This window comes from Amblyomma maculatum, chromosome 7 (assembly GCF_055883805.1).
Source record: "Amblyomma maculatum isolate TAMU_Amacu chromosome 7, ASM5588380v1, whole genome shotgun sequence".
Classification (NCBI taxonomy): Eukaryota; Metazoa; Arthropoda; class Arachnida; order Ixodida; family Ixodidae; genus Amblyomma; species Amblyomma maculatum.
Window position 1 is genome coordinate 127,157,723 of NC_139350.1, and position 20,850 is coordinate 127,178,572.

The 20,850-nt window shown below is 49.1% G+C and overlaps 1 protein-coding gene across 1 annotated transcript in view; it reads left to right on the plus strand.

The window, feature by feature from the left end:
- The first annotated feature begins 15,761 nt into the window (after window positions 1–15,761).
- The window catches only part of LOC146184690 (uncharacterized), a 39,002-nt gene continuing 33,913 nt past the window's right edge, over window positions 15,762–20,850 (plus strand). Inside the window, exons 1-2 of the mRNA XM_084608602.1 lie at window positions 15,762–16,274; window positions 16,339–16,560. Coding sequence (XP_084464728.1) covers window positions 15,961–16,274; window positions 16,339–16,560 — 536 coding nt within the window. The 5' untranslated portion in view covers window positions 15,762–15,960. The remainder of the gene's footprint in view (window positions 16,275–16,338; window positions 16,561–20,850) is intronic.

Sequence of the window (20,850 nt, forward strand, 5' to 3'; positions counted from 1 at the left end):
CGTGCCGGCGCGCTGGCCCCAGGTCTTCTTCTTCTTTACAAATTAAATAAAAACGCCAGCGCAGCTATTGGGGCGCGTATTACCGTTTCCCGAAAACTTCAGGAACGAAAGTGCCGGGTAGGTGAATAAAAAATAAAACACACCTTTGCGATTTGCTTACGCATACAGCGCAGTACGCACATTGAAATGAACTTATAATCAAATAGTTTACTGGATGAAAATAACTTACAGTAGAAAGCTTAATGCATCGGCTGCGTCTATGGCGCCATTTTTGTTACGTTGAATATTAAAACTTTGATGTCAGCGCGGCGTAATTCCGTATTCTAAACGGTAGGGTCCAGCAGCGTCTTTATGCTCACTGGTTGTCTATGAACGAGTTAAACGGCGACTTCGATCACATCACTTTTTATGCGTTCAAATGGCAAGAAAGTGGGCGGCCTTTTACAGTAAGCGGCCCCATACATCAATTGCCCAATGAAGGAATATTATACAGATAGGAACAGCTCTGTAGGTCGGCCTTAGCCTCCAATCTACGGCCCCACAAGAAATACAAATTGCGTGACACAAAGTGTACAGTAACACTCTTTATCCGGTAATGATATCGAACCCTCTCCGGTTGGGAAGCTCTCTTCGAAGATGACTCCTGCACACCACCACCCCATCCACGCTCGCGCTGCTGCTTAAATCCTTTCCACCGATCCAGTCGTGGAGGTGCAGTGGTTACGGCGCTCGACTACTGTGCCCAAGGATGCGGGATCAAAGGATGCGGGATCAGGTGGGCTGCAGCGGGCTACACATGCTAGCCTTAACACAACTTGTAAAAGGAAACACCACACTGCTACTATGGCGAAGACATGGAGTAGGACGAAAGGGAAGCTCCTGGCTTCTGTGCTCTCAGAACTATGCCCGATTCGAATCCTGAGTGCTTCCTCGGGCGCTCTTTGTCGCATTAGCGGACAAGATAAGCGACACTGCATTTCGCACTGTACAAAGTCAAAGTGTCAAAATAGGGATAATTAGGTGCTTGTTAATGGCCAGCCCGAAGGGTGCCATATTTGCGATCGCCCGAAAGCGAGGTCAGCTGTGCCTCCCCCATGAATGGCCTTCCGCCTTACTGCGTCCCGCAAAGACTACGACGGAGGTTCGGTCAGCCTCCCCACACACAGCGCACGTTTGGGAAAGGTGATCGCGTTCACAATACAAGAAGTAAACAGGCGAGTGGCGGCGGCAGGCACGTTGCACACCAGTAAGTGATTAGCCTCGAACGGCGGCCCTGCAGCCATCATGCTTAAAATGAAATTAGGTTTGGTTTATTGATTCCTCGTACAAGCGAGAGGAGGCAGAGACTCAAGGCAATGTGCAAGCCTGACAGAGATCCCTGCCCGCCACAGAGATTCTAACATTAAAACATGCAAGCATGTATCAGTAACAGTTTCTCATTACACACACTGTTGGAAGATAATTCATACATTCTACATTCTTACATTCATCAGGGAAGATGTTTTATTGCTAAAGTAATACTACTCGCACTTTCAAGTCTTCGCCTCATGCGGCCGCAGTTACGTCTTGCCCACGTGAAGCTGTGACGTCACACCCCACGTGACACACGGGCTGGCAGGAGCTGCCAAATTGGGTCTCTCGTTTCACATGGGACGGTTATGTCAGAATCAGCGTGCTAGAACCTTGGCATTCACGTTACCCCTTTAGGCCACTAAGGCGCGTTCATATAGGCTGGTTAAAGCGGGGCTTTATATGTGGGCTGAGGAAGAAGAAAAAGAAAAACGAACGCTCGGTCACCCGTAGGTAATACTTTCGCTCAATATTTGGTTCAGCAGCGTTGAACCATTGTAATTTTTTTTCTTTATACTTTTTCCACCAGGCTTGATGGCTTTGCTCCTTCTGTACTTATCTAATTCATAGTGCTTGATGGGTTTTATCACCGTTTGGGATATACATATGACATCATCGGGTGAGAAGTAGTTTCGAATGCCTTTCAACAACTGTGTAGTCCTTCATGTATTCCATTAGATTTTACATGACATACGCAGTTTCGTATTAATTTCGTCCCCAGTCACTCATGGATAGCTCATTTCAGATATTAGATTCTGCATATTTCATTTTACTTTGAAATATGTTTCCTGAAAGCGCAGGAGGCACATGCAAGGCATGCCTGTTCAATGATATTCTATTGCGTAACCGAAAACTCTGTCGCACTACAAGATTGCTATTTCAGACCTATAAGATCATGGTGGACCATTTTCACATGTTTGGTGCTTCATCTGCAGCGCACGCCGGAGAAGATGGCGCAGACAGAAAGGCCGAGAAACCTCCAGACCGAAGCACCGCAGAATACGTTATTCCAGCTGCTGCACTGCGCCCCATCACTCACGTCAACAAGGGCAGAAAGACATGGTGGCCCACGAGTGCATCCCACTACAAAGTTACTATATATGCAAAGCGTGTAAGTTATACCCCTGTCAGATTAGAAAGTTAGCGTCACTTTCAACGAGTGACAATCGCCTTTAAAGTCATTTGCATCGTGTTCCACGATGAACTTTAATGACACTCGCTGGTAAACGCAGTCGGCGATAAGTGAGTTTGGCGAACTCACTAGAGTTTCCAACGAACGAAGTGCATAACCTCTGGGGCACCGTTTCAAAAACGAAATAAACTTTGACCAACATAAAAACGCCGCTTGTAAAGTGAAACTAATTTTTTTATCCCTTGTCGCGTGTAAACTTATTTCTTTCATTCAGGAGACAAATATTGCAAGTACTGCCATAAATATTCTCGTTCTCAGCTGAACTGTTTGTCAGAAGTAAGGCCACCATGGCGACAGACGCAGCTGTTTTGAATGTTTTTTTCAGTTGGTCGTCGGTGTGTACAGAAGCCACTGGCCCAGTGAGTGCAGTCAGTTTGCAGGATGGCGCCGTCCGAAGAAAGCAAAGAACCAGTATCGTGGTCTGAGACTGGAACGTAGGCACTTATGTTGTGGGAAGACCTCTTGGGCGACCTCCGGCGAAAGTAGCCCGATGCGAAGGTGTACGCAGCTATTGCTGAGAAACGTCAAGAAGTCGGGATGCAAGAGCACCAAGGAATAAAATAAATCAGAACATGGGCAACAAGTACAGGTGAGTTGTATTGCGACAATCTCATAAACTGACGTCATTTCTATCGTTGCCTCGAATAGTTCTGACTTTTAGCAAGTGTGTCACCATGCATGCTGGCACCTCTTACGGTGCACGTGTTCTAACCAGGCCCAGTCGTCAGCTGGGTTGTTTCGTCACGTAGACTAGGCTGAGTTGCTTTGTTGTCGCGTAGCATGCTGCTTGATTATAGTAAATTTGTCAAAATGCTTGATAATTCACCGAGCGCTGCACGTGCAAACAAGAGATTGTTGTCAGCTAGCGTATTTTCCCTACTCTGTCTTGTTCATAATGAGCATCATATTCCGCAATAATTATGTAGCTGTTCTTTCTTCCCAGCGGATGACGCAAAACATTTTCGCTTAACTGCGCCTCAATGGTAGTAACCACGGCGGCAAATACGCAATTACTTTTGGTGACAATCAGGTTTATCACCTCACGACAGTAAGCATGATCCTGCTTCTTTATCATTTGTTTCAGTAAATGTATATTTGCAATACGCTAGGCTTGAAGCTGAGCTCTTTAGCATTTATTACAAAAAGTAACAACTATGTTTTCGTTGTTATAATCGGTACAATACAAAGGTTATAGAAAATAATGCTGTTAAATTTTTTACGTACCAAAGCAGTGATTTTAGCATTGCTTATGACTATGGAATGCCGACATGATCAAAGTTTCCATAGCGCTCGAGCAGTGCTGTGACCATGGCATATGCAAGCATCTAATGGCCCGAAAATGCATATTTCCAGTCAGTTGCATATGCATGTCTGTGACTCGTCCAAAGCATACTGGTATCAATTTCTGCATGTCTGTGTGCATTTTTAAATTGCTCGTCACAGCGAGCTATACAAAATTCAATGCTTGTGTTTCTGTCACGCCACCATTTTCCCCCTTGTTCACGCCTTTAGTTGCTGCAAGGCCAGTTTCTCGGTTCAAGCGTTTGCAGCTAACAAAGTACACGCTATGTATTACAACATAATATTCCATTTTTTCGTGACACTTTGCAGTTCAGGCTTGTATCATTGCAGATTCCTCAGCCGAGGGAAAACAACTGTGTCCGTATCATTTCCTTGCGATATTATTGGGACATACACGGGTTCCTAGGATCCCTGCCGGCTAATGATAGCAACCTGATGCAGGAATCTGCCTGCGACGAGAATGAATCTGCTGAGCAGGTGTGAAGTCGTGGCGACTTTGTTTGGTAAATGCACACAATTACGAACAAGGTCGATTTGTGAAGTATGCAGCCTGTATATTATATTTGAAGTAAAAGGAAACTGCATATAATAATTGAACATCCATATTTGCCACACTTGAGACATCCTTGCATTTTTTTTCACACTTTGTGATGTACTACCACGATCAATAGCTTCACACCACTTCATTTTACAGATAACTGAAAACACACAATGTAGAAGATGACAAAAAAATGTTATTTCCTTCACACAAAGTTAAGCTTGCTAGATGGGTGCTATACATGGGTAACACTGGATAGATGTAGCACTTCACCATTAAGGCTGCACTTGCTTCCAGAATTTTGCCAGTGCATTCCGCACTTGTCCACCTCGCCCATCACACACTGCTGTAGTGTGACATGGTTGTCCATACAGGGAATGAAGTGCGTTGACTTCTTGTTCCCGTTGCTGCTCAGTGCCACCCTTCAATGTTTCGCAGGTGTTGTGGAGCACGCAGACAGCCATAATTGATTGTGCAGCCTACATTCCACCCTTCTTAGCATGCATACTGTCTATTTTTTCCTTCCGTCTTCTTCACAGCGCCTTCCAAATTTTCTTGCTTTGAATCTTCTTTTTCATCTTCCTATCTCTGTCTTCTTTTTCCTCTTATTATCTTCTGAACCTTCTTGCTTCCCGTTGTCTTCTTTTTCATCCCTGCTTCTTTCTTCTTGGTGTCTACCGGATCTTGCTTCATTAGCACCAATTCTTAGTCTGTGAATGTAGTGCTTTACCACGTGTAACCATTATTAACGAAGCTTTCACCTAGCCACATGGTTTATTCAAGCTAAAACATCAACAATTTTTCAAAGCATTTGACCCCAGAAGAGCCGAACACGAAGTCGAGAGAACTTTGTACCTATTGAAACACCGGTGGGTTCCTTGAGGCACCGAGGATTTATCTCACTACCACCCGAATTCGGGGCGGATGCTCTACCGTAGCACGAGGCCACCACTCCGATAAGAAGCAAGAACATCTGGTTTCGTTCTGTTTATGGGTTTAACGGCCTAATGCGATTCAGCTTCTGAAAAGTTGTAGTTGATGACTCCGAAAATTTTGAGAACCTGGACTGACATTGCGCAGTGGATTATATCCCGCTTCCGTGGGTACAGCAATCGATCATCTTAATCACTTCATAACCGGAGCGGAGCACGCTTTTTCACGTACATTTTGGCAGGTTATATAGAAAACTTACACATACAAAATGATGACTAGAGAAAATGAACAGCACTGAGGACCTAATTTTGCTTTTGCTTAAGACACGGGTAAGCCGTGCGAAACCATTGCTATCTATAAATAAGGAGGGGATGAAAAAAGCTGCAGACGAGGCTGCACCAGTTTATTAGCATTCTCAGTAACAGCCGTCAGCGCTGTTGTCATCCTTTTCTGCAAATGTTTGTGACAATGCAGCATTATTGCTGAAGGCGAGAATTCTAGGCGAGAAAACTTGATCTCTTCGAAGCTCAATCCATGCACCTACATTTTCTTTTTGGAAGACGGCAGCGGGATCCAGGAGGGCCGAGGCAGCCCCGACCGTTGGAGTGCGGAAGGCGGAGCAAGGGTGTTGGTGAAGGCAGCTGCACTGGAAGGGGTGGCGGGTCGAATTTGGGTCGGCAGTGGTATACGGGACGGGTACGCATGGGATACCCTCTGCGGCTGGCCCAGCGAGCTTGTCTCCGTGACCGATGCCGGAGAGGGCACGGAAGCCCCCAACGGGGCAGGCGTGGCAGCTGCTCGTGCCACCGGGGGTGTGCGGATGCATGCAGCAAGACGAAATTCTGAGCGTCCTGCAGTCGTTGACTTAGGGAGTTGGCCAAGTTCGTTTCGTTGCTTCAGCGATTGTTGCGGGATCGTGGAGGGCTGAGGCAGCCCCGACAGCTGAGGTGCGGAAGCCTGAGAAGGAGTTGTTTGGGCAGCAGCAGATCTGGAAGAGGTGGCGGGTCGAATTCGTGTCGGCAGTGGAATATGGGACGGGTACGCATGGGATACCCTCTGCGGCTGGCCCAGCGAGCTTGTCCCCGTGACCAATGCCGGAGAGGGTACGGATGCCCCCAACGGTGCGGGCGCTTTTGCTGCTCGTGCCACCGGGGGTGAACGGATGCATGCAGCAAGACGAAATTTGGAGCGGCCTGCAGTCGTTGGCCGAGGGAGTTGGCCCAGTTCATTCCGTTGGCTCAGCGATCGTTGCGGGATCGTGGTGGGCCGAGGCAGCCCCGACCGCTGTGGTGCGGAAGCCGGAAAAGGGGTAATGGAAGCAGCAGAATTGGAAGGGTTGGCGGGTCGAATTCGTGTCGGCAGTGGAATACGGGACGGGTAGGCATGGGATACTCGCTGCGGCAGGCCCACCGAACTTGTCCCCGTGACCAATGCAGGAGAGGGCACGGAAGGCCCTAATGATACAGGCGTTGCAGCAGCTGCTGCCACCGGTGGTGAGTGGATGCATACAGCTAGACTGAATTTGGAGCAACCTGTACCCGCTGGCGGAGGGAGTTGGCCGATTTCATTTCGCTGGCTCAATGATTGTTGCTGCTGGTTGGACTGTTGGCCACTAGAATTGGCAGTCCCCAGTGCTTTAGGCACTGTGCTCAAGTTGGGTGGGCCATTGGTCACTGCGCTTTTGATTGGCATTTTGGATATTTCAGTCTTAGGCCTGTAAGGACTGTTTCCAGCCGACATGGATTGGTCTCCCAAGGTGCGTGCCACTGTCAAAGACAGGGCCCGTAATCGCTGTTCAGTCTGACCTTGTGCACAATGCACGCTGATTTGATGTTCGTCATGTCTGTCGTCTTCACGTAATTCCTCATGCCTTGAGTCAGTGGGGCTAGCACTAGCTGTGGATATTCGCTTTGGAGAATATTTAGGTGAGCACAGTCTTACATTCTCTTCCTGCAGTAGGGCATTCTCATGGTTGTTAGCTGGTGGATGATTCAGTGTTTTCATATTGACTGTTTCTAGCACAGGACTGCCTGGCAACGCAGCTTCCTTACTTTGTGAGACTACTTCCAGGATAGACACTTGCAGCACAGGAGGGTCAGTTGGCAACCCACTTGGCTCTGTCTCTGTAGCCGCAATAGTTGGCATTTCTTCAAAGTCTTCAGCTGAGCGCCTCCGCTGTGGCCGAGTGTGCGTGCATGAGTCAGAGGTTCTCTGGGGGCATTGGGTGATCTCTTCCATCTTGTCCGCTGGCAACAGGCTAGCGGCGTTGACGAAGGGCTCTCGGATATCCAGATCACTCGAGTCACCGCGCAGCCATTCATAGACGCTTTGCCCTCTCTCACCGATGGGCCCTGTCTCCGCCGGATCGAGAAGCCACGTCTCTTCGTCGAGCATGGACACGGGATCGATGTCAATAAGGCCTAAAGAGCTATCCGCCGATTTCTCGCTGCCCTCGTCGGACATTATCTTTTTGAGCGCCTGCTCAATATCCTCGCTGTTCTCCGCTTTGCATGAGGGCAACGACTCCTGCTGGCTTGTGCAGAGCTGTTCGGTTTGCAGGTCTAATTGTCGGACGTCATGGGTGAGGAGCCGCATTTCCTCCTGGGCATCTGAGGCGAACGATGAGACGTCCTGCGACATACTGCTCATGGTGTCACTTTCAAGCTAAGCACTCCCCCAACACCACACCCAGAAACGAAGAGCAAGGCGGAAGAGGTCGGTATAAGGCAGATTTCGTAAACGTTACCAGTCATCGGAGATGAATCTGAAGAGCCAGGAGCATTCAACAGAACGGCACCGGAACCCTTCGGTCGTCCGGCTGGTGCTCTTGTCTCGTGCCGGCGCGCAGACGCCAGGTCTTCTTCGTCTTTACAAATTAATTAAAATGTCCTGCGCAGCTCACTGGGACGCGCAATATCGTTCACTGAAAACTTCAGGAACTGAAGCGCCGAGTACGTAACTAAAAAAACAAATCACAACATTACGATTTTTTCAAGCATGCAGCGCAAAACTCAAACAAAAATGAAGTAATAATAATATTGTTTTCTGGATTAAAATTACAGTGGAGAGCTTATTGCATCGGCTGCATCCATTGCGCCATCTTTATTACATTGAATAAGTGAACCCTGATATTGGCACGGATGTATGTCACTCTCTATACGGTAGGAATCATTAACGTCTCTGCTCACTGGTTGTCTCAGCGAGATAAATGGCGATTGTTGCTGAGCGGTGTCTCTGAATGCAGCAAAAAGGTAACAGACTCATTGTAGGCAGGAGTTGATAATGATGAAAGTAATTGCATAGTGTACCGTTGTCATACCGTCACCTCTTGGCTGTGTTCAAAGGTAATTTTGCGGCTATTAAGAATTAAAAAACATCATATTATACCACCTAAAGAGGAACACATCCCAGGTTAGTTGTACTTTATTTGAATGTTGTGATTAAAAGAAAGTGCACTGAGAGGATTTGAACACATGTTTTAGTGCTGAGATAAGCAGTGTTTATCCATTACGCGGCAGCAGTTTTTTTATATGTATTTATTGCCTGGCTTTACCACACATCATAATGCATATACCATAATACATTGCAATAAAAAATCGCCATACCCTAGAAGTAGGGCTTTGACACATCAAATTCTCTAAGCGTAACCAAGGGCCCTAACCGTGGACACATGTTTCAGATTTGGAAACCTCTGTAAACTTGTGAATACTTTCCCGAAATTACATGCGTGCTGGCCGAGCATCAATATCAGAGTTATACTCGGCCATTCGGGAGTGCCATTTACAATGGCGGCCTTAGAGCATAACTAAATCAAAAGGACAGCCATCTTCATTCCATACAGGATGAGTGGTAAATCTTTTTTTAATAGTCCTTTATAGCACATCCCAGAAATAAACCTCTTCCCAACAGTGCAAAAATACGCGATCTAATGTTTCGGGTTTTTTTTATATATGCGGCAGTCGGATCTCCACATGGTAGGAAAAACCACGTTTTTCTTTAAAACACATTACATACAATGTTCCAGTGTGCAGTTTGAAAAGGATTTCTTTTTTTCACCGGTGAGCCTGCAATTTTAATCTCTCTTCAAAACGTTACCGCCTGGGTCTCCTGGGTATAAGCCCCTCTACATGGGCTCTGGAAACAAAGTGTCACATAAGTTTCTATACAATGTTTGTCGCTTAACATTGCTTAGGTAATCCATTGAAAGCCTGGCACTCAGAAACTTTGCACTGGAAACCTCTTCTTTAAAGAAACCGTGTATTCTTCCTGTCATATGCACTGTTCCGAAAACACGATCACTTAAGGCACGCCCAAGCCTGGCTTGGCGCATGGTACACAAAACAGGATATTTAATGTTACGGAGAAACATGAACCTATTTACCACGATCTGCTGCACGACCCAGCCCCCCTCCCCCCCCCCCCCCCCCCCTTCACCTTGACGTGCCTGAACAAATTCGTCCGAATGGACCGGTCTCATATGGAAGCGCAATAAACACTGCACAAAGCCAATAGAGCACGTTTTTTTTTTTTTTTTGCGAGCAGTACGACACTTGAAACACATACCAGAACTTGCTTAAAAAAAAAATGCTACAGTCTGCTGGTCTTGCAAACATCGGCAGCTGCGTGTTTTTGCATTCTTCAGCTTTTTCCTTTGTTTTTGGACCTCCGCTTGCAAAAGGGTTCCGTATCACGGTTGAATTCCGCGTTGACACCTGGGGAATTTACAGGGGTTTAAGGACATATTACATTAGGAAACACTTCAGCGGTTGATGGTTTCTCCGTGCCAAAACCTGTGGCAACTTCCCCAACTAACTAAACTTCCAGTAATCTCGATGTAGCGTTTTACCGCATCCACTGCCGTTTCAAATTACCTCTAGATTTTGTACAGACAACCGTCACATCATCTGCATAAGTCAGCAGCTTTACTTCTGCAGCCTGTAACCGAAAGTCATGAATTGCATCATTGCTGTTTATGCTTAAACACAAGATTTCTACATAAATACAAAACAAAAGAGCAGTGGTGAGTAACCCTGGCGAACCGAACATTGCACACTAATGGGGCCCCTAAAATTTGTTTACTAATAATCCTTAGCGCAGTTGCGGTGAACCAGAGCCACCCCCTCTATAATAACAAAAACTACGTTAATGTAATCCGAGATACAACAAATCAGTTCGTGCACTATACGATCAAACAATTTTTTCTGGTCAAGACGAAGAACTGCGACCTGGGCGCATGCTGCGTAACGAGACTCAAGCAGGCACCTAGACTTGTGAATGTTTTCAACAATAGTGCGACCGTTAATCCCGCAAGATTGATTAGCTGCGCCTATATATGGTATATTACCATCTGCAGTCTTGCTGCAAGCACCTTCATATAAATATTTTCATCGACATTTGTTAGTGCGCTGGACCTGTAGGATGACACCTGACTTAGTTTTTCTATTTCATCTGTTTTTGGTATAACCACAGGCTGAGACTGTGCGCATGACGCTGGCAACAGAAGCAATTCCTAGTCTTCATTGAATACCGCTTTAAAGAGTGATCTTAATTCCGTCTTAAGTGCTTTACAAAAAGCCGCGCTCAGGCTATCCGGGCGAGGCGGCTTTCCTGGGTTTAAATTATCAATAGCCCTTTCCACCTCTTGCTCACTAATTGGCTGTACTAAAATCACTCTGCGTTCGTCAACTATGCGCCGCATTGCCTCTAAGAGCAACTGTTTAAATTCAACCGTATCGACCTGCCGTAAAGTGAAGGGACCAAAAGTGACCAAAAAATGCGTGGGGGATACTATAGTCCTCGGTCGCGATGCCTCCAACAAACTCGATTTCCATGAAATGGCTCCGCCGAGCGGGAGCTATTTTCCTTCCTAACGGCCGTTTTGTGGGCGTTTCGCATGCAGCGAATTTTACAGCTCTCGCGAGCACTAGCGCACCGCAATAACGCTCCTCGTCTAATATTTCAAGCTTTTGTTTTGTTTCTCTGACGTCATATATAAGCCTACCGGGAGCTTTGAGTTGCTCTGCTAATAGTGTGCCAAGCCAGGACCTCACTTGCACTTCGTTTAACCTCTCCTGATACTGTATGCGTCAAGCCTTTTCGATGACTTTTGTTTTAATTTGTTGCTTGCGAACTTCCCACTGTATCCCCAGTTCAGGCTTGTCGTTTTCTTATAAAACAGCGCGAAGGCACGGGACGAAGAAGAAGAAAAAGACACATGCAGCTCTGAATTGTGCGTTTCTTTTCCTGCTTCTTCGTCCTGTCTCTCCGCGTTGTTTCATAGGAAAATGAATAACCAACCCGCCCAAACCGCTTTTCTACTACAGGCTTGCCGTCTCGGTTATTTTTAGTTCCTGTGCTTCACCCGACGTGAAAGTTTCATGCCTACAAAATTTGTTATTTAAATTCCAAAGTTCGCACTGGAAAAAATTCGTTCTTCAACTCTATGCTGCACTTGACCATGCAATGATGAGGCAACGTTTCTAGTACAATTACATAGCTATGGCAATTGGGCATTACGTCAGCAGATACATAAGCTCTATGAACACGGGCGTGCGTATTACGTCGGAAATGTGTGAACCTAACTACATATTTGTACGCCACACATTCAGTTACATCCTGCAAGGCAAACTTGACTATTAACTACTCAGCATCTTGGTGATTTTAACTCTGTTGGTACGCATGCTCTTTTTATCTTCCGCGCTCAAAGGAATTCAAATACCACAACATGACTGTTTCCTGGTGCTTATGTACTATTGAATAGTTTCGAAAACACAGCTCTGTCTTTCACTACGTTAGGTGCGTTAATACAGATCATCCGCCATTAGATACTGCGAAAAACCAAATCAACTACAGCCCACCGTCCTGAAGGAAACGAGACATAAGCTTGCACAACAATGCTCGGCAACGTTTTAATAAAGACAATGCATCTAGCAGATGTGGCGATGGCGTGACTAAGAACCGCATAATTCCTGGACGTAAAACGTTCCACCATGCTCCCTGTCTTTTGTTCGCCTTCAAACTTCGTCTCTTGAAGAACAAGCTCGTCAACGCTGTGGTTCGTTAAAAAGCGGTGCACTTAAAATGTTAAGGATGGTGCAAAACCTTTTCAAAAGCGTGAAGGGACCCAGTGCAGTGTGTTTACCATTCGCGTCTATCACGTAGCTAGACGTCGCCGCAGGTGCAACCGCATCCCTTACAATCTACTCTGACAAGAGTATGCCAAGTCATACGTTTAAAGCGGCGAGGTTTTGACCGTTTTGGTTGGGTTCTCATCGACGAAGACTTTAACCTCCTTGTCTCATTGAGCGCCTGTCTCGGCATAAAGGCACTTGAATGGGGAGGGAACGCTGCGCATGAGGACGTTACACGCTTCATGATGGTGTTTACTACTCTTCGGCTCGTTTAACTTATCCATCGCTTGACATGTACTGTCTGGCCGCCAACAACTCTGCATGATCAGGATGGTGACCAGGATTCCTTTGGACAGTGTCATCACCCGTGGTAGGCCCGCGAAGCGTCTGCGGTCACTGCCGGCGTTTCTGTACCCTCAGTCCTTTTCGCCGCTGCTTCTTCTGCTTCGGCGGCGTCCACAAAGAGGTGCATAGTGTCGTCCTTCCCCGGAAGCGCCTGCATTTTGAACATCTAGGCACCTTGCACTCGCGTCGAACGACAACCATGCCGCGACAGCATAGGCCCTGCATCGACCGCCCCGGAGTCTCAAGAAGGACCAACTCCCCGGTGACTCGCACTTGATGAGAGTTGTCAGCCATTGTCACACCTGGCTTCATCTCAGCAGCACGGTCTTGGTCAATAGACGCTTTCATGAACACAATGAAGTGCCATCGCTGCCGGGTCACTTCGGTGACCTTCCCGAACGCAGCAAACGCCGTCCCAGACGGCCATAGACGTCCGACGGACGATCGACGGACGTCCGCTTTCGGGCCTTCGGACATCCGACGGAAGTCCGGTTACGTTCGATACACGTACAGCGGACGTCCGTCGGACTATCGTTCATGGATCCGGATCGCGTCTCACGGACATCCGACGGACAGCCGGAGGCGGACATTCGGACGTTTCCCGGAACGTTTCCCGCTATTGGTGTAAATGCTTGCCAATAACATTCGTGCAAAGCTCAGCAAGCATGTGCCATGAAAATTTCAGTCACATACTAGTGCTCAATGCCTTTGTCATGAGAGTAAAGCAGACAACAGAATATGCAACAGGTTCAAGTTTCCTGTTGTCTGCTTTACTTTCACACACAAAGCACTAAACAGCAGTGTGCAATTAAAACTTCCATAAAAGAGGCACATATGCTAGCTGAGCTTTACACAAATGCACCATTCCTGAAAACATGCGAAGTGCAGAGGCATACCAGCACGTGAGGTTGTAAAAACAGCATTTTGATTTTTTTAGACTTTATTGAAAAAACTGCATGCATAAATAGTCTACACTAAAAAAATATCCGCATTAAAGCTGCATGCAAACTTAGATTGAATGGCATGGTAAAATGCAGGCCAACTGGAGTATCAAGAATCTAATTGAATGATTTTTTAATTATCCTTGGCTGTGACAGTTCTTCCCTTGGGGAGGTGGTGGAGGAAAAGGTATTTATTGAAACCTAATATTTCGGAATTAGCGAGGATATGATCGAGTCCTCTATGGGTGGCCTCTGGAGGCCGGGATTCCAGGAGCTGCTACTATCCTGTGCATTCGCTGCATCAGCTGTTGCTGGTCTTGCAGGCCTAAGCTGAAAAGAGCAGGTTGGGCTCCTCCTGAAATAGAAGGGAAAATGAAATTCAAGTTATCTGTGCTGAACTGTAATTACACATCTCCAAGGGTAACTCAATTGCTTTTTCCAGATGGCACTGTATGCATGCATCTCCATTCAGAACAGTCACATACTATGTAGAAAGGTCATATAACTGCAGCAAAACCCATGCAGAATACAAACGTAGTTTGACCAGAACCTGGCATTCAGTATTTTAATGTTTTTATGTCGTCTCTTTGAACATGCCACTCTGACTGAACATGGCATGTTATGTTTGCTGCTATGCGCCCTCAGCAATGCCCAAGACATGGAATGCACATGCAGAGGAACGTAGCATAAAGGATGCTGTATATTAAAGTAAAGCACAGCCAGAGCATTGCAGTATTACACAGGTACGCATTGGTGGCAGAAACCTGTATTTTGAGTGTTTTAAGAGGCAAATTTCTAGTCATTGTTCCTGCTCTAAAAAGAAGTGATCAATAATAACATCATTTAAAATTGCTACCTTTTTATACTGTAAACTGCACGTTTCGCTGGTTTCCATGCACCCTCTACCGAAGACATTCGCTGGGCATGTCAGGGGTATATCGACATCAACATTGTGGGGCCCCACAGCCCCTTTTAGCGTTTCGAACCGCGCACGCTTTTTTCTGTTTGTGTTGGTGTCCGCCCGGGCAGCGCGAGTACGCATGAGCGAGCTGCCCGGAGCGGGGGCGGCATGTTATCGGCGCGAGACAGAGGGTAGATAAGCGCGTTGGAAGCAGGGCTCGGGGCTTTTTCGTCGGGCGGCCGGCCAGAGAAGGGCGGCGGGGCAGCGTCCCAAGCCGGCGGGATGTACACTGACGACGGAGCGGAGTCCTGCGAGGCGAAGACGGAAGCGGCGCCTTCAAGGAAGCCTTAGGAGTGTTAGCGTGAGTGCTGCCACGCGAGTAGCAATGTTTTTGTACCGTGATCAACGCTTTGGCCCTATTACTCGCCCTATCCGCGCCGCAGTGTGTTTTGTGTTGTCGCGGTGAAGCCCTGACCCATGTTCCGTTTTATTCTGCATAGTCCATTGTCGCGAACTTCGACGGCATGTTACCAGCGCAGTTTTGACCAATGCTGTTTCTTTTCTATTTTATACTTTTCTGTTGATCCGGAATAAACCGGTGTTTTTAAGAAAGACTTGGTTTTCACTCGTCGGGCGAGACCATCGCTCGCGAACCCGTATTCTAGAAGGCGGAGCCTTCATTTGGCGCCCAACGTGATTTCTACTCGAGCTTTGGCTTGCCCCGCGAGTGTACCAATTTGAGGTTCATGCAGTTTCGTGCGTAGCGATGTCGGACTTACCGGGTGCAAGCGCCCAGTTAACGGAGACAGTTCGGCCTCCCACACGGGTGGGTTCCGAGCATGAGCACTCAGAAGACAGGAAAAGCAAACCATCGGACATTTGTAGCGGAATTCTTGGCCTCCTGAACGAGCTACTGGAATCAAAGGCACATTTCAGAGAAATGGTAGGAAGCGAGGCAGTTTCGTTAACGCCCACTCCCTATCGCGATAATCAGCTGCGGCTGAATTTGGCCGTGCCAAGGTTTGAAGGATACGCCGATAAGAAATCTGTGCGCGATTTTCTATATGAAATCGACGATTATCAGATGGCAATGGCAATTTCGGACAGCGCTCTGGTCACGCGTGTGCTTCCCGTAGCTTTGGTAGGTTCCGCAGCAACCTGGAGGAGTAGACAGCGGCCGTTCACAACAAAGCAGGATTTTATAGACAGTTTTCGAGAAGAGTTTTTGCCGCCTGACTATGACATCCGTATGAAAGACGAGCTTTGCACCAGGACGCAAGGCGAAAGCGAGGGTTTGCTAGAGTTTTTGCGCAGTTTTCAAGAGCTGCATGAGCGGGCAGATCCTGCAGTTCCGGAACCAGAGAAGGTGGCTCAAGCTATACATCGGTGCCATCCAAGGTACCAGCCATATCTCCGGCGTCGCCAGTTCGCGGACTTCGATGACATGGCTAGAGAAGCATCCCGCATCGAGGCATCTTTCCTGGCGGAGCTCCAGTACAAACCACCTCCCCCTGCAGAGACTTGCCTTGAGCCGTCCTGTGCGTGGCCTGGATCATCGGCAGCATGCAGCCCGGAGACGCCAGGCTGCCGTACGGGGGCTGGCGACTTGCACGGAGTCACAAGCCCTGATGCGTCTACTCAGGTGACGAGCCGATTTCATGGGGCGACAGGTCAGACGGGGCCCCGTGTCTTCTTGCCATATGCAGGCGCTGGTACCCCTTGTGTGGCAGCAGTTGGGACACCCCACGTCAGAGCGCGCAAATCCCGGAGATCTCCTACAGCGGCTGCCGGCTACCATTCACCTACGGGTGCAGCGTGGGTGTCACCATCGGGTGCAACGTGGACGTCACCTACGGGTGCAGCGTGGGTGTCACCACCGGGTGCAACGTGGACGTCACCACCGGGTGCAACGTGGACGTCACCACCGGGTGCAACGTGGACGTCACCACCGGGTGCAACGTGGACGTCACCACCGGGTGCAGCGTGGGTGTCACCACCGGGTGCAACGTGGGTGTCACCACCGGGTGCAACGTGGGTGCCACCACCGGGTTCAACGTGCGTGTCACCACCGGGTGCAACGTGGATGTCACCACCGGGTGCAACGGTGTCGCCATCAGGTGAGAAGCGGGCGTCGCCCCCGGGCACAACTTGTCCTCCGATTCGCAGATTCAGGACAACACAGGGGAGGGTGTTTTGGTCATCGCACCATCCAGCGGCCAGGCCGCACAGACGTGGCCAACCACCGGGAGAGCTGATCCAGTCGCTACCTTTCCTGCCTGAATCGAACCAGGTGCCACTGACCCAGGTGTCTTCGACACAGGTACCATTGTCACCACCTGCTATGCATGAGGCAGACCCCGAGAAGCCCTACAAACACTCGGTGAGTGCAGTCCCGTCAACTTCTTTTGAGGAAAGCCAACCAGACAAGACCCCGCTGGTCTTGGTCAAAATGGCCGGACTGGAGCTTCCAGCCCTTTTAGACACAGGGTCTACAGTGTCAGTCTTCGGCGATCAGGTGAAAAATTCATGCGAGACAAAATGTGTCCGGTTGCGGAATGTAAACACTAACCTTCGTATGGCGTCGACTCACATAGTACCGGCAACCTCAGCAGCCCGCCTAACAGTTGCTATGAATGGTCGAAAGATTAGACAGCGTTTCTTACACCTCCCCGGACTATCCTGGCCAGTCATACTAGGCCGTAACTTCATAGTGAAGGCAGGAATCGTGATAGATCTCAGTAAGGGAACCTACCGGTATGGCACCGGTACAGAAGCATTTCAGTTCAAGACTAAGGCCGCTGAGCCACAGTCACAGTTGCTTGCCACGAACGGCCATTCGGCCAATATCACAGGCTGTGGTATTCTAACCGTATTGAATTCCTTCACGGGGTCACCAGCGGAAAAAAGCAGAATCGAGACAATGCTCAGGCCCTTTGCAGCAATGTTCACGGAGGCTCCGGGGAAGGCCAACGTACTAACCCACAGGATTGACACCGGCGATCCTCGTCCTATCAGATTCAATCCAAGGCCCTTGAGTGTCCACAAGCGAGCGCTGCTGGATGGGGCCCTCGACGAAATGGTGGCTACCGGTGCGGTGAGACCATCAAAAAGCCCCTGGGCGTTTCCTGTTGTTCTCGCGCCTAAGAAGGATGGAACAGTACGGTTGTGTGTCGATTATCGACGTCTGAATGCTGTGACAGTTCGAGACTCTTATCCTTTCCCGTCTGTTGACTCTGTCATGTACTCACTTGGGTCAGCAAAATTTTTTACAACTCTTGACTGCAGTAGGGGATTTCTGCAAATCCCGATTGACCACTGCGACATTGAGAAAACGGCTTTCACTTGCCACCGGGGACTGTTCGAATTTGTGCGCTTGCCTTTCGGGTTGTGCAATTCACCTGCTACTTTTCAATGGGTAATGGATATTGTGCTCGGAGACGCTAAATTTAACTACGCTATGGCCTACATGGATGACGTAGTAGTGTTCTCAGAAAGCTTAGAAGAGCACCTCCGTCATCTAACGAATGTTCTTCAACAAATGCAGAAGGCGGGCATCACCATTAACCCCGGCAAGGTTCAGTTGGTGACAAGCACAATCAATCTTCTTGGGTTCATTGTGGAACAGGGCAAAGTTCGCCCGGATGAAGAGAAGCTTCAAGCCATTCTGCAGCTGCCCCCACCAAACAACATAAAGAGCCTCCAGCGTTTCTTGGGCATGGTGGGATTCTACCGCCACTTCATCCCGAACTGCGCTGACCTGGCGCGACCCCTCCATCAGCTCCTCCGGAAGGGTGCCCGCTGGTCATGGACAGAAGCCGAGCAGGGATCATTCCGTTCACTGTCTGCAGCCATCGCGGATACTGCACGCCTGCGGCTTCCAGACCTTAACCGGCCATTCACAGTACAAACGGATGCAAGTGAGTACGGAATTGGGGCGGTATTGCTTCAAGAACATCAAGGAAAGCTTTGCCCATTGGTGTTTGCTAGTCATACACTGACGGCACCGGAAAGGAACTATACTGTGACAGAGAAAGAGTGTCTCGCGATTGTGTTTGCCCTCAAGAAATTTGACATGTATTTGGATGGCGCAGAATTCACTATTCAGACCGACCACCAGGCCCTATCGTGGCTTTCGAGGTTGCAAAATCCAGCTGGCCGTCTAGCCCGCTGGTCACTCGCTCTCCAAAAGTATAATTACAGGGTAGAATACAGAAGAGGCACTTTCAACAAAGTGGCCGATGCCCTGTCACGAGCTCCACTTCCGGGCGAGGGAGAGCGGGCACCCGCGGTCCATGCTGTGACAGCTCCTGCCGACACCTGGGGCACACTGGTGTCCCGTCAACAGCTCCTGGACGCTCAGCTTTCAGACGACCAGTGCAACCAGATACGCCAAAGCCTGAACAGCGCCAGCCCTGCAGGGAGCCGGGCGCTTAACGGAAGCTATGACTGCTACGTGGAAGCAGAAGATGGTTTGATCCTGCGGTATATACCTGCTGCGGACAACGACAGTGGTGAGTCCGCATTTCGTGTGGTCGTTCCTAAGGGCCTACGTAAGCATTTTCTAGAGTACTTCCACGATACACGCCTCGCAGGTCACAGCGATGGCAAGAAAACATATGACAAATTGTGTCGCGTTGCAACATGGCCCCGCATGAGAAGGGATGTCCTGACATTCGTCCGCACTTGTCATACCTGCCAGACCGCGAAGCCAAGGGGAGGAAACCCACCGGGCCTCATGCAACCTGTAGAGAGCCGATACCCATGGGAAATTGTAGCTTGCGACATAATGGGTCCCTATCCCAGATCAGTGAAAGGGAATCGCTACTTGTTAGTAATTACTGATCATTTCTCGAAATGGGTAGAATTGTATCCCCTGAGTAGGCTAGACTAGAAAATAATTTGGGATAAGCTACTAGAAACATTCACTCGCTTTGATTTCCCAACTCAGCTTATCACTGATAGTGCCACGTATTTCACCGGTAGGATATTCACTGCCACTTGCAAAGTTCTTGGCGTGCAGCACAAAAAGACTACGCCCTACCATCCTCAAGCAAACATTACAGAGCGAGTGAATCGAAATCTCAAGACTATGATGGTGGCATTCACGGAGCGGCACAAGGACTGGGACGCTCGTATCCAGGAGATGGCCTTCGCCACAAGACCCACGGTAAACCGGTCAACAGGTTTTACGCCAGCGGCCATTCTCCTTGGTCGTGAGCTCAGGTTCCCTATTGAGCATGCTCTGAATGGCTCTGATTTACCGGGTCTTAGCCATTCTAAATTTGCTCATGATCTTTCCAGCCGCTTGGCCGAGACTCTGACGGAGGCAAGGGAAAACCTGGACCTTGCCCGCCTGGAACACTGTAACCAGTACAACAAGGGAAGGCGACCTTTGGAATTCACAGTCGGCGACAAAGTCCTTCGCCGCACGCACCCACTAAGTGATGCAGCAAAAGGGTTTGCTGCTTCTCTCGCTCCACGATGGACTGGCCCTTACACGATAACAAAGCGCGCGTCTCGGCTTTCTTACTTTATTCGCCATGTGCAGGGTGGTCGAGAAGCCGGACCAGTCAACGTGGCCGATCTCCGAGCTTACCACGGCCGTCCACTAGCCACATAGAACCACTTGACCTACCAGGCACTACGGCTACCCACGCTCGGCGGATACCTCCAAGCATGCGCCCCGCCAGCAGCAGTACCAGTTCCGTCCTTATGTCGCGTTATTGTTGTTTTACACGTCGGGAGGTGTCCCGTCTTGAGAGGGGGGGGAGTGTGGGGCCCCACAGCCCCTTTTAGCGTTTCGAACCGCGCACGCTTTTTTCTGTTTGTGTTAGTGTCCGCCCGGGCAGCGCGAGTACGCATGAGCGAGCTGCCCGGAGCGGGGGCGGCATGTTATCGGCGCGAGACAGAGGGTAGATAAGCGCGTTGGAAGCAGGGCTCGGGGCTTTTTCGTCGGGCGGCCGGCCAAAGAAGGGCGGCGTGGCAGCGTCCCAAGCCGGCGGGATGTACACTGACGACGGAGCGGAGTCCTGCGAGGCGAAGACGGAAGCGGCGCCTTCAAGGAAGCCTTAGGAGTGTTAGCGTGAGTGCTGCCACGCGAGTAGCAATGTTTTTGTACCGTGATCAACGCTTTGGCCCTATTACTCGCCCTATCCGCGCCGCAGTGTGTTTTGCGTTGTCGCGGTGAAGCCCTGACCCATGTTTCGTTTTATTCTGCA